Raw genomic sequence first — 12,680 nt, 5'->3', positions numbered from 1 at the left:
GTAATGCATATTTATGACGTAGATTAAAGTCCGTTTTGCGTGCGACTTCTGTCTACCGAAGAAAAATGTCGCCGACACGAAAGAACCTGGCCACCCTGTTGTCGTTAACGCGTATTCATAGCTAAAGAATTACAGTCATAAAAATTTCATCGTATTATTTGTGACGAGGGACGGTTCGTAAAATCCATTTTCATCGCTACCCGATGGGTACAGGGTACAGTTACGTTCCTTTAACTTTACGTGTATACAGACAAAATTACTTTCATTTTAATAGTACCAAAACTACACAGGATTCCCAATTTGTATGATTAGATGGATGTAATATATCAGATGTATAAATTAATAGTTTCACGTACTGTATCTACGAAATGAAATTAGTTCAAATAGTCCTCGTCTGTGGACAGAACAATGTGTGTCAAAAAAAAAAAAATGACTTTTTAAAGCTGTCAGTATTATTTTGAAGATTATATTTAAACACATACGTATTAATATTTCGTAAGCATCAAATATAGGTATACGAGTCTATCAATTAACGATCGAAGTAATTTAATGTACCGTTTAATGTAAATTACTGGTGAATTTTGGCGACAATGCTTCCATTTTTAGAAAAAGCAAACAGAAATTCTCTGATTTGGTTGATTACTCGCTGCTATATTCGAGACTGCAAAATCCAATACAAGCTTCGCTACGAAAACACTCCGTAACAGAAATATAAAGGCATTCTGCAAAATAGATTTTCAGAAATTTTTCATTTATCGTTTGACTATTCGCAGTATTTTTGCAGCTATGGTCAGTATTTGAATCAACGTATTGGTGTCCCCATTAATACTCAGGCACGCTGTGCATTTATTTAACTGTGGAACAGAACACTCCGCGAATATACGCATTTGAAAATGTCATCGATGGAGATCTGGCGCGTCGGCGTGCGCGAAAAAACAGGAATTTCCAAGTTTCGTCGATTCACCTGTTCTACCTACGTAGTATTAACTGGCGCTCGATTTAGAGCGCATACCTTTCGGGCTATCCTGATACATGGCCGTTGCGTCGGGGCACCAAAGTGGAGACACAAAGTGGCAAGTTAGATCAAAGCGTTCCTAAAGTTCATTCCGGACGAGTCCACAATGTAGGTATCGTCGATGCCAAGCCACCAGTTAGTTCACGAAGATAAGCAGAAATTCTACGCGGCGTACGCTCTTTAAACGTGGCCATTCTCGATCGTTATTTTTAGTGGACAGCCACTCGAAATCGTCTTCTATTTGCTTGCACGAGACCACCCTTTCAATCAACCTAAGTAGACTGCAACGAAAGTGGTAACCTGAAGGAGCTTCTCGACGAACGACGAGGAAAGGATAACGAAAGCTTCTTAAAAATATTGTCTGGACGAAGATACTCGTGTAAGAAAGAGGTTGAAACGTGAAAGGCCCGAATAACCTTTTAATATTTTTGTCTCGTGAGAGCTACTTTTTGTTACCTTTGAAAAGTTTTCAGAGCATGACGACGCTTTAGTGTGAGAAGAAACCGATCGATCGGTGCCGAAAAAGCGACGTAAATGAAGGTAACTATATACACGTCGTGGCATAAGTAGACGAGTTCAGCGATTTTCGGTTGTTATTCAAGTAACGAGTAGCAACGAGTAACGAACACTCTGCTACTTGTATCTCATACATCATTCAACGTGGCATCGTTACATCTGTTTGACGTCATTATATTATCAGATAAGGGATGTTCGTGTTCTGACACACAGCGTAATTGCTTTTGCGATATTAGTACGTAATTCACGTTTAATTTCGTAGCAATTAATTACGCGAGCCACGGTCGCGCTTTTATAATAATATCTCTATAAAAAAAAAAACTGTAACCGTTTGCTGCATTATGCTCTAATGCAAATTCGATTGATCCTAAGCAGGTAGAGAGGGGGAGGGGAAGAAATTACATTAAAACTAACGAATTTCCGCTACGTCGACCGAAAGTAATCGAAATTAATTGCTCCTTTCGTGGCAAGAAAATAATGTTAAGGTTCATTTAAAACCGGCGCGACGCGGCGACGTTCTTGAACCACTTTTACTCAAAGAAAACGATCGAAACACGGCTGGAGTGTCTTGTTTCAGTCTGAGAGTCTGAAGAGAAAATACCCGGAAAATATCATCGGCGAAGGAAGACAAGATCTACCTTCGTTTGCGAAGGGTAACTGCGATGGTTTCCGTGCTCGATAACGTTTCCTATTCTTGCTTCTAAAGGAACCTACCTAACGCTGCTCGACTACGTTTCCATGCATAGGTACACGGATAACGGCGCATTCACGACGCTTTAAACTTTAAACTTTAAGCGATCAAGAATATGCAGATACCTCGAGTCACTTATGAAACTTCTCTCTGTTCGAACGACGAGACCGAGTTCGATGACGAAGAAGAAATAATAGAAACACAGTACGTAATACGGCGAAGCATTGAAAACGTCGTTCCCTGAATAGAAACAAAGATTCTGCCAAGGGAAATTTATGGAACTGGAAATGTCGCAGCTACGCATAACTCGCGTACAAATGCACTTTCATATTCCGGTTATGGCTTCTATTGTCTACTACGTAGGTACGATTAAACTTCTCGATAAACGACAAGAAAGCGTACGATATAGTATGTATGTATATATGAGATATCGAAAACATCTCTTCTGGTAACTCGATGGAGAAACGCGTATCGTGTAACTTAATAAACAATCTTCGTCGTAAATTGTTTTTCAGTTTCAGTGTTTCAGTTTGAAATTCTTTGTTCAAATATTTCGCTCGACGTTGAACGCAAACGAGCAACGCAATTTATACAAATTATCGATAAATGTACGATAGTGACATTAAACGTTTGTATTTTCTCTCGCGCAGAGACCGAACCTGCATACATACGCGCGACGAACAAATGTATCGAACGTAAAATGCGAGCGTTTCTGTTCATAAAGAACTTGATGTAAAATAATGGGACATATTGCAGTTCCTCCATAGCAACGATTCTGCGTGCCATCAGGCCGAAATAAAGTTTGGCTGGTCTTTACGAGTGTAAAATAGATTGTCCTCGTTATTGTAGGTGATGCATCTCCATTAACGATGACACATTTCCACGACATGGTGAAAAACGCGGCGTTCAAATGCAACGTTGTTCCCTTTCTAAGTGCGAGTTGCAAAAAGTAGGTCTCTGGCAGAGACATTGTCATTGAAAATATTATACGCAGTGAATGGAAAAAAAAAGCTAAAGCTGGGGATTTGCAAGCGTGAATCCTTTGAGCATACAACAAAGGAAGGGAAAGAAAAATGAAGCATGAAAAGGAAAAGAAATAGAATAGATCGGCTAAACAGTAGTTGAACCCTTTTTGCATATTGTCTTTTTTCTTATACTAATTTATAATCCGCCCGATAAATCGGCCGTACGCCGCGAATAAAATTTGCCATCGCGTGGTGCGTCAACCTCTCTCTATTCCCATTCCACTGCTAATAAAAAAAGTAACGCGTACATCGTTAGAGATTTATCGTTCGCGAATGTGAAATGGTAAACGATAAATTCATATTGTCGACGCGAGACCGTTATTCCAATGAAATGTTACTATTGGCCATTAATGCGAGTTACGTAATTTTTCAAACAAACGAAAAGAACGTAATTACGATACGTATACGGCAATTACGTGAATGGAAGATCAATTGCAGGCAGGAGATTCGAAATACATAGAAGCGTAATATCTATTCCGAGTACTAAACCACGCAATATTTTCATTTCTGTTTTCGTCGTCTTTTCAATAACGTGTCGTTGCTCTGGGAAGTCTTTCATTCGGTTTCTCACCAGGGAGATTCCTCGATGCTGCTATTGTTACATGTACGTGCTCTTTGTCGCGAAAAGCAGCAGGAATTCGCACTTTCATGATCACGAATAAATTAACGTCGGCGCACGCCTACGCAAATTCAAAGCAGTGTTCCCTAAGAAAATATACTCGACCGTTCCCATTCTTTTCACTTTCATTTTTATAATAACTCGAAAAGCACACGTAATCAAAAGTATCGTGAAAGCATTCCTTTATTAGTCTCGTTTCCCTCGACTTATTTGGATTTCGAGGTGACCCGAATAACCTGTATGACCCCAGCCGTTTTAAAAATACACACCTTAGAGATACGTATACATATGCCGTAGCTATGATTTTATCCATCGACGATCCACGTACATATGCTCTTACGTACTTGTCTGTTTATGATATCTTGTCGTCGATCTTTCACGAGATTGATCGTTTCCGATAATAAACACCGAAGCAAATACCTCTCTACGACGCGAGACGATATCTTGCAAGTGCAGTTCTAAAGATACGACTCGGCGACGTTTTTCGTTTCGTATCAGTTCGACCTATTTTTATCGTGAATGCACCAATGGCGAATAAATAAAGTTGCAGCTCTCGAACTGTAGTCACCTTGCAATAAATAACGTGGCAACGTAAATTCTTGTTACATTTAAATTTGATCCGTGTAATCTCTAGTACTGCAAATCCTCCGAGATTTCTCTATTAATCTTGTCCCGGTTTTCTACGCTGTTTTCCCATCAATTCCAACGAAATCAATAAAAAAGAACTGACTACCTATCCGCCGAGTGTGCCCGGTGATTTAGTGCATTCATGAAAACGTTGTAATCTAAAGAACAAAGAGAAATATGCATCCTATGAAATTTCTATACCAATTCAATCGAGCTCGAATCAAATTTCCAGAGTGTTATGTGCGCGATCATTAACTCGACAAATGCAAGCTGGCATCCTGACCATTCGATACACGCTTGAACCCGTCACTATCAACATTATCATAAATCAAATATTTCGTAAGTTATTACCTGTCTGGTAGACTGACAAGCAAAGGAAGATCTAGGTGGAACTTCGCCCCGAGATCGTTCCTGTCAGCCCAACGTATGCACGAGAACCTACGTTCTCGTAGCACCTCGTAGCTACATCGCTGGCCGGGTGAGCGAGAGGAGAGTCGAGTTGCGTGGTTGTGATGGTAGAGCGTGGTGGAGGATACGAGGATGAGAAGGGGTGGAAGAGCCAGTAGTAGGGGCGGTAGAACCGGAGGCACTAGGGGTCGGTAGTGGTGGTTGAAGAAGGGAATGACCCCGTGTACCGGGGTCAACCGTTGCACTATGCTCTCTCTCTCTCTTTCCCTCTCTTTCTTTCTCTTCTTCTGGTCGTCTTTCTCTTTATTCTCTCTTGCCCTCTCACCTTCCACCCTCCAACATACCCCTTCACCCGCTTCCTCATTCCCACCGCCCTCGACCCTCTCGCCGTTCCGTAGTCATAGACGAACGTTCATGCACTTTGTTATCAGTGTATACCGACTGCACACTGTCGAAGGAACGTTACCACCTGAATACATCTACGCGGTCTGTACACGTGCGTCTACGTGCCTAGATGAACAGGAAGACTTGAAAACCCTGGCGATATTTATGACCAGATATAGGACAAAGATAAAAGAAGCATCGAGAATCGCTTCTCGTTATTCGCTGGTCAATGCGTCTTTAACGTTTGGCCTGCATGGTTATTGGAAGGATTGCCGGAAATCCTCTCGCTCGCAGCTACCCTGGTTTACACATTGATTTTTTCTACGTGAAACAATTGGAAATCGTAACTTGAGATTCGTACAGGCGGATCCGATTATGAATACAGAGGATCAGTTCGCGTTATATCTCATAGGACATACTGCATTTCTACATATGTATATACGTCTGAGACGACACGTTAAAGGATATCAATGGCGGCTACTGATCGAGGACTGACTCGACCCAGAAGTAAACCCTCGAGTAACTCTTCTCTTGGTCGTTTATACTACTCGGTTAAGTCGTTCAATACCCTGATCATACGAGGCCGTACACAAAAGTTAGAATGGAAAGAAAATCCTGGATGCCGATTTGATGCACTTATATATATTGGAAACTGGAATTCCCCCTTATATTCAAATCGGAATAAGGATATGGACGAGACGTAGTCTTTTAAGCTGAGAATTTGAAATATCAGAAGATGGAGTAATACAAAGCTAATATAAGAATAATTTAACGAAAATCGATTTAACGTGAGAAATCCTCGGTAGAAAACCATTGAAATCGAATGATGAAAAGATCGAACACAAATCAGATTTAATTAATTAGGTGATTAACTTCATGTAAAAATCACGGATAAATCAGTACCTATCAAAGTTACAGAAAAATCGGAGAATAACCTCGCTGCTTCATATACCGATCCAATTATCACACCGTCTTTTAACCCTAACCTTAGCTCTCTCTATTCTCATCCTTGGATGGTTTTCCAATAGAAAGGACACCCCTCTCACTTTGTACGAACGCTCGTTTTACGAAATGTAATTTTTAACTTTAGTCGTTTTAGCAATTGCCGCACGAAAAACTCCGTGTGTAATACGAAGTTCGGAAATGATTTGCTCGGTTCAAAAGCATGGGATAAAAATAGTTACGGTAATATGGGAAAATAGCTTGCACATATTAAAAATTATACGTAGCTTTGTCTCCTTGCGTTGAATTTAATTTGCGTTAAATGTTTTTTGTAACTGTAAAATCTTTTTATTCGTTGAAAATATATGCACCTAAATACGTAAATTGTACGAAAAATATATTTTAAAGTGGAATTTGCTCGAGAAACTCAACCAACCATATAAGCAGATAACAAAAAGATACAAGTTACGATGGTGAATAAAATATGAGTAAAAATGCTAGAAGTTTTTAACTATAAATATCTCGTATGCGTAGTTATACGTTTCTATAAATTGTACAGATGTTCCAATTGCTTTTGCTCACTTGCTTTCCACGAAGATTATCCAACGTACTTATAGCGATTGCTTTATCTAGAATTACTCATCTCCAAAGGATTACTCCTACGACATGTTAAACTTCTACGTTCATATTAAACGCTTCAATTTAGAGTATAGTAACAAATTCAACAGTGTAGCGGCGATAGACGTTATTTCGTAATTTTTATAATTTCCTTATATTAATATCTACGTGTTTAAGAACGAAACAGCAACTTAACCCAGTTACGTAATTAAATTAAAATCGCGAGACATTTCGTTGCATATTCTATACACGGAAAATGGAATGTGAACTTGTAAATTGCATATCAAAGGCTTTAAACGCAAAACGAAGAAAACCATTAAGTAATTAAGAAAGTAGGTTGAATAACAAATATTCGTTTGTTGTCTTTATGTATAGCTTATCTTTTATATTTCTTGCACTTGCGACCATTTAAGAAACAACGTATAGTCAGTGAAATAATATTTCCTCTCATTCCTGTTATTTTTGCACATTCGATAGAAATAAATACGCCGCGTTTACTTTTTCAGACCAAAAAAAATAGAAAGGTAATACGCTTAAAGCATTGTCTACCATGGAACGTATGAGGAAATGTCCTTAATTACTTGCGTAATGAATAACTTTAATAACGACTATTAATAAACACATTCGTTTCCATCGTATTTAATATTCTCGGAACGAGTCTTGGAAATTTCTTCCCTGCCTTACTTCGTGCTTCAAGTATTTCTCCATTTCTACAAGTTTGCTTAGAAGCATTTGCTCTTCTCGAGCAGTTTATTCGAAAATAAGAAAAAAGTTTCAAATCTGATACAGCCATCCTTGCAAGACTGTTCTAACCTTACTTTATCGTCAGTTCTACAACTCTATTTCACGTTCATCCGGAGAATTTCGGGTAAACCGCTTTAAAATAAAACAAGCCACTTAAGTGAAACGACATTTGCAGAGAAGCGATCACAATAATTTCCTATTATGTAAAAATTCGAATAAAATAAAAGAGACGGCTGAAAGTCAAATTTTTCGCTAAAATAAACGACTGATTGTGCAAATGTGCAAAGATTAGAGAGGAATAAAAAATACATAAAATAAAGCATTGTAATAATCGGAAGCGATTTCGATAAGATGGAACGTGTCGCGATGGCGAAACGATAAAACGAAATATTTTCTAGTTAACGGTCGTCATCTTGAACCGGTGCGGCGCGGTGCGGCGCGTGTAGTGAAATACACGAGATAAGAAGAAAAGGAGAGAAAGAAATATAGAAGAGGAAAAGACTCACCCGTGACGCTGAGCAGCGACATATTCGAAGATGTTCTTGGTAGATCGGCTTAACGCTGAGAGTTTCGCTTAATTGGTCGAGCGACACTTCATGTGGCGTGGAGATCCGTAGGAAAGAGATTGCAGCTATATAACGAGACACGCCGGATCGAAGGAGCACACTCGCGTATACGACGTACTTACAACCCTCTTTCCGCAGCGATATTACTATTTTCTTTTTTTCTTTTCCGCACTGTGCGCCTGTACCCACGTATAACGTGTGAATACGAGAAAAATACTCGCGTGTGTTTATACGTGCATATATACTCGTATATATAAGTATATGTGTATATAATACGTATGCATATATATGTAAATATTACAGAGAGAGAAAGAGAGAAAAAGAGATAAAGAAAGAGGCGGAAGAGGGAGACAGATAGATAGACAGAGAAAGATACAATATGTATATGTGTGTCGCGATATGGCGCTACACAAATCGAAATTTCAGGGCAGGAGTACGAATGCAACGGGCAGTCCGATATCACACTTCTGCCGTTCCTTTGTTCTATATTTCCTTTGTATATTTACTATTCTTTTTTTCTCTCATTCGCATATGGCACTACGTATTCACAATCGTGTCCTTTCTCGTAACGAGTTTTTCTCTTTCGTACCCGGCACGCGTGCATCAAAACAACAATGAGGTTATCGTGGTTCTTCTACGATATCCCGGCGAGGCTGTCGCGCAACGTTCTGTTCTCGTCGATCGTACACTGTACACGAATGCCGGCGAAAATTTCCACGTACGTGGAGGCTCGAAACTACGACCAACAAGAAGTCCACAAAATTTATAACCCGAATCTATTAGATACGCGCACTCTGCTCGTCGATTCGACTGTCACTGAAATCCACAAGGAATACACACGAGAGATCACGCGCGTATATACGACAATGTACGTACGTATTTCGTTCTTTTACTTTTCATTCGAATTCCCCTATTTTTACGTGAGTATCTCAGAAGCTCGGTCTGCTTAATTATTAGAACTGCGATTTAATGTGTATGTTTTTGCGTTCAGCGTATACTGTGTCTGCACGAGGGTCGTTTCGTTCCAGTCGTAACCGTTATACCACGCCGGTATTGTATGAATCGCACTCGCGATTACCATCGACACGGCGTAACAGCGAGTGGCTGTTGGTCACGCGGAAAATCGTGCTCGCCCGTTCTGGCGGTTAAGGCGGTTACTGTTCACGTTCGCGAGCACTCTTACTTCCTCGTCGTTTGTCGGACTGGCCACGTTTTCCGTTTCTTGTTCACCGTATTCCTCCTGTTCGTCCTGTTGCTCGTTCAGCTCCTTTGACTGGATTTTGGTCGATGCTACTAACAATAAGTCGAAGCACTTTGGTACTGGCGGTTCGTCGATTCTTGCGAGTAACGATAGCAAGTAGTTGTCCTCGTGTTTGTCGGTGAGCGTGCGGCGATCTGAGTTTAACAAGGAGGCGGCGATCACAGCACGAGGATAGTAGTAGTATTCGTAGTACGGGAACGGCAACGGCAGCGCCAACGCGACGCAGCTGCTGGTCCTGTGCAGGTCGGTGGCCACGGTGTCGGTGTCGGTGTCGGTGTCGGTGTCGATGTTGTCATCTACCACCCGGCCGGAATGAGGCAGCATCGCCGTGGCACCGCGGGGTGCTTGCTCGAACCGCTTTTGTGCACCGTAGGTTCGGCCGAGCGCCTCTCGCTTCAGGAGGAGCGCCCACCGTGCCACCTTTCTCGTTATTATCATAGTAGCAAGGGCTGCAGTGCATGCGCCGGTTTGCACGTATACCGTGCTCGTCAAGGAACCGTAGACCAACGACAAGCGTCACGTCCTCCTTGTCGTCGAGAGGCACGACCGGTTACCACGGGCATTTCACAACGATCACAGAGGAAAACAGGACGGATAGAGGGAACACGGATCGGAAACCAAAGAAACCAGATATACGCTCGTGTGTGTGTGTATATATATATGTATGTATGTATGTATTGCGTATGAAAGTAGAATTTCGCAAGGAATCGGCGAACAGAAGGTGAGAAGAAACGAGAGGGACGTAAAACAAGAGGAAAAGAGAAAAGAGAGAGAGAGAGGGGGAGAAACGGAGGGAAAAAAGGGAAGAGGAAGTGTAAAGGATATGGAGGGGATGAATAGCACGCACCACGAGCAAAATTAACAAAAATTATTGCGAACGGGACCAATTGAGTTCACACTGCTCTCTCTATGTTTTCGTCGTGCTAGCACTGTTCGCCACGTCTCGTCGTCGCACGTTGTTTCTCTAATTGTTGATGATATTACGATATGAAACACGAGATTGAACCGTGACCACGGACGTGTGCGATGCTCCGGGTGCACTACCACATTAATGCGGTAAAACGTTGTTACGAACGTACGCGGACTGCTCGACGTCGAGCACTGTGCGGACGGAGACGCCTCCGACACGCCGCCGCCATCTTGCTACGTCAAGCAGGTTACATAGCGCCGGCGTCGTATCGTCGGAGTCACACGAACGTCACCGACCTTCGACGATCGTTTCGGCGAGCAACCACGAATCAGCCACCCCTTTCGACTGCTCTCGCGGAACTGCCGTGCATTTTGCTTCGATTGTTTGCCTCATTTCTAATTCGACGTTTCTGTCGACGATTGCACGCTCAATCGACGTCCAGTCAACTTGTTTCTCAAGTCTTTCAGGACGTTTCTTTTAACACTGCGATTAATCATACACGATCTATTTTACCGTTTTTTGTTTTCCTTTTTATTTTATCCTTGTCTTTTTTATATCGTTTATGCGATGCAACGCGCAGTCGCATATAACGCGCTGTTAATTATTGCGATAGGTATCGTGTCAGATAGAGCGTAAACGTTTTTCGTGTGTAGAAATCACCACGTGATATGTTCTATCAGAAATTGATTATGCAGGATACGAGTACGAATTAGAAATCTTTAATGGATTCCTTTACTGTCCATTCAAGTGTCTCGTTTATTCTTGCATTCTAATATATCATCATTTCTTTACTATATTTAGTCATGAACTAAAAATTCGGGAAAGTGGCTATTTATTATTTCTATATTTTTCATTAATTTATTACTGTTCTACATTGCATGTTTATAATCATTACAAATTCATTATTCTTGTGGTATAAGTAAATGTCAACTAGAAATATAAGCTTTTATACATTATAAGAAAAATATTATTTTAACAGGAACGATGTTTTGACATATTTCTATCTTATAGTCAGTAAATCATGAAACTGTTAACATCGTAAGTTTCAAATATTTCGAACCTACACATTTTAGGCAGAAAATTGGTTCATTGCGATGGTTGCATGTAAAGTGTTATTGCTCGCGTGAGAAGCGACTGTAATATAACGTTGAACGAGCTGGAGGACACGCAATGTCTAGAATTTGTTCTTCTGAATCACCTGAAATAGAACAATATAATAGTCGACTGTCCAAAGATATGATGCGATGGCGGTACAAAATATTTCATACATAACGTTCGACAATCATTTTTTCAATCACCGGTTATTACTTTTTGATTTTTTCGCAGAATCTGTATCACTTGTTATTTACAGATAAAGTTAAACCAAGCTACGATGTGAAAGTATCAATAACGGGTTCATTACTCCCAAGCTAGCATCAAATGCTGACTTGTACCACTGGGAAATCGTTTCCCTTGTTCTGCGGTAATACTACTTGCTCTGGTCTGTATTGCTCTTTGCAGCAATACATCAGTAGTTACTGACGTCTCTGACCATGTATTTCATGAAACTACTCTATTTTATTTCATTGCATGAAATAATTAATTAAAATTTTAACTGTTATTTCACTAAATAAATTTATACGCACATCCTTTCCTACCACATGGCGGAAAATAAGAATGTTCCCGTTATTAGTCAGACGAATGTATCCCAATTCAGCGAATAACAGAAACTTATTGACTTCTAAATTTTCTCTACCATACGTTTCAATTTATTCCGTAATTCGTATAATTCTGCGTCTATAGACAATAATCAGCCGACCGAATATAAATCGTACAAATATATCAAAAGTTATGTAACGGTCTTGTTGGACCGCGTGGCTTGAACGGAGAAATATATTTCTGAAAAGTAGTCGGTATTCGATGGAAGAAAAGCGGAACTTTTGTGGCTTGCTTTCAATACGTCGTGTTGGTGGTCGTCTTACTCATTTCAGGCATCACACGAAGACCATTTTCTCGGATCTTTTCTCCACTCCGGTCCGACATCTGATCATTCGCCCACGTTTGTCCCATCTTAAGTGTCAGAATGACGTAATATACAAACTCCTCCCTCTTGTGCTCCGATTGCCACTTGAAAATATCTCATCTCTATTTTTACCTTGCGTCATCCCCTATGCTGGACGTTATACGTAGAGCATTACAAACGTCGCACGTAGATACGCAAGATGTCGTTTTAATTTAAATCAACTTCGTACGAGTACAAGCTATTATTGAGTTTTCTGGCACGATATGATCATTTAGGAAAGGATAACACGATATTTGTATCAGAGTGCAATATTAAGAACGAACGATGTTTCTTCTTGTTTAGTAAAATATTA

General features: G+C 40.5%; 2 protein-coding genes across 7 annotated transcripts in view; both read right to left on the bottom strand.

Annotated features, from left to right (window-relative positions):
- Window positions 1-9,227, bottom strand: part of LOC126915400 (protein unc-13 homolog B-like) — a 376,274-nt gene extending 367,047 nt beyond the window's left edge. For 4 of the 6 annotated variants that reach the window (XM_050720031.1, XM_050720032.1, XM_050720033.1 and 1 more), the window contains exon 1: window positions 8,096-9,227. In XM_050720031.1, coding sequence (XP_050575988.1) covers window positions 8,096-8,117 — 22 coding nt within the window. In that variant the 5' untranslated portion in view covers window positions 8,118-9,227. The remainder of the gene's footprint in view (window positions 1-8,095) is intronic. The other 2 variants (XM_050720035.1, XM_050720037.1) reach the window with 1 other exon arrangement.
- Window positions 9,081-10,603, bottom strand: LOC126915419 (uncharacterized). The gene has a single exon (XM_050720094.1). It carries the CDS (start codon window positions 9,852-9,854, stop codon window positions 9,267-9,269), a length of 588 nt encoding a protein of 195 aa, XP_050576051.1. The 5' UTR covers window positions 9,855-10,603; the 3' UTR covers window positions 9,081-9,266.
- Between the last annotated feature and the right edge of the window lie 2,077 nt (window positions 10,604-12,680).

The sequence above is a fragment of the Bombus affinis genome, chromosome 4, assembly GCF_024516045.1.
Source record: "Bombus affinis isolate iyBomAffi1 chromosome 4, iyBomAffi1.2, whole genome shotgun sequence".
NCBI lineage: Eukaryota > Metazoa > Arthropoda > Insecta > Hymenoptera > Apidae > Bombus > Bombus affinis.
This window is presented reverse-complemented; position numbering and strand designations above follow the sequence as displayed.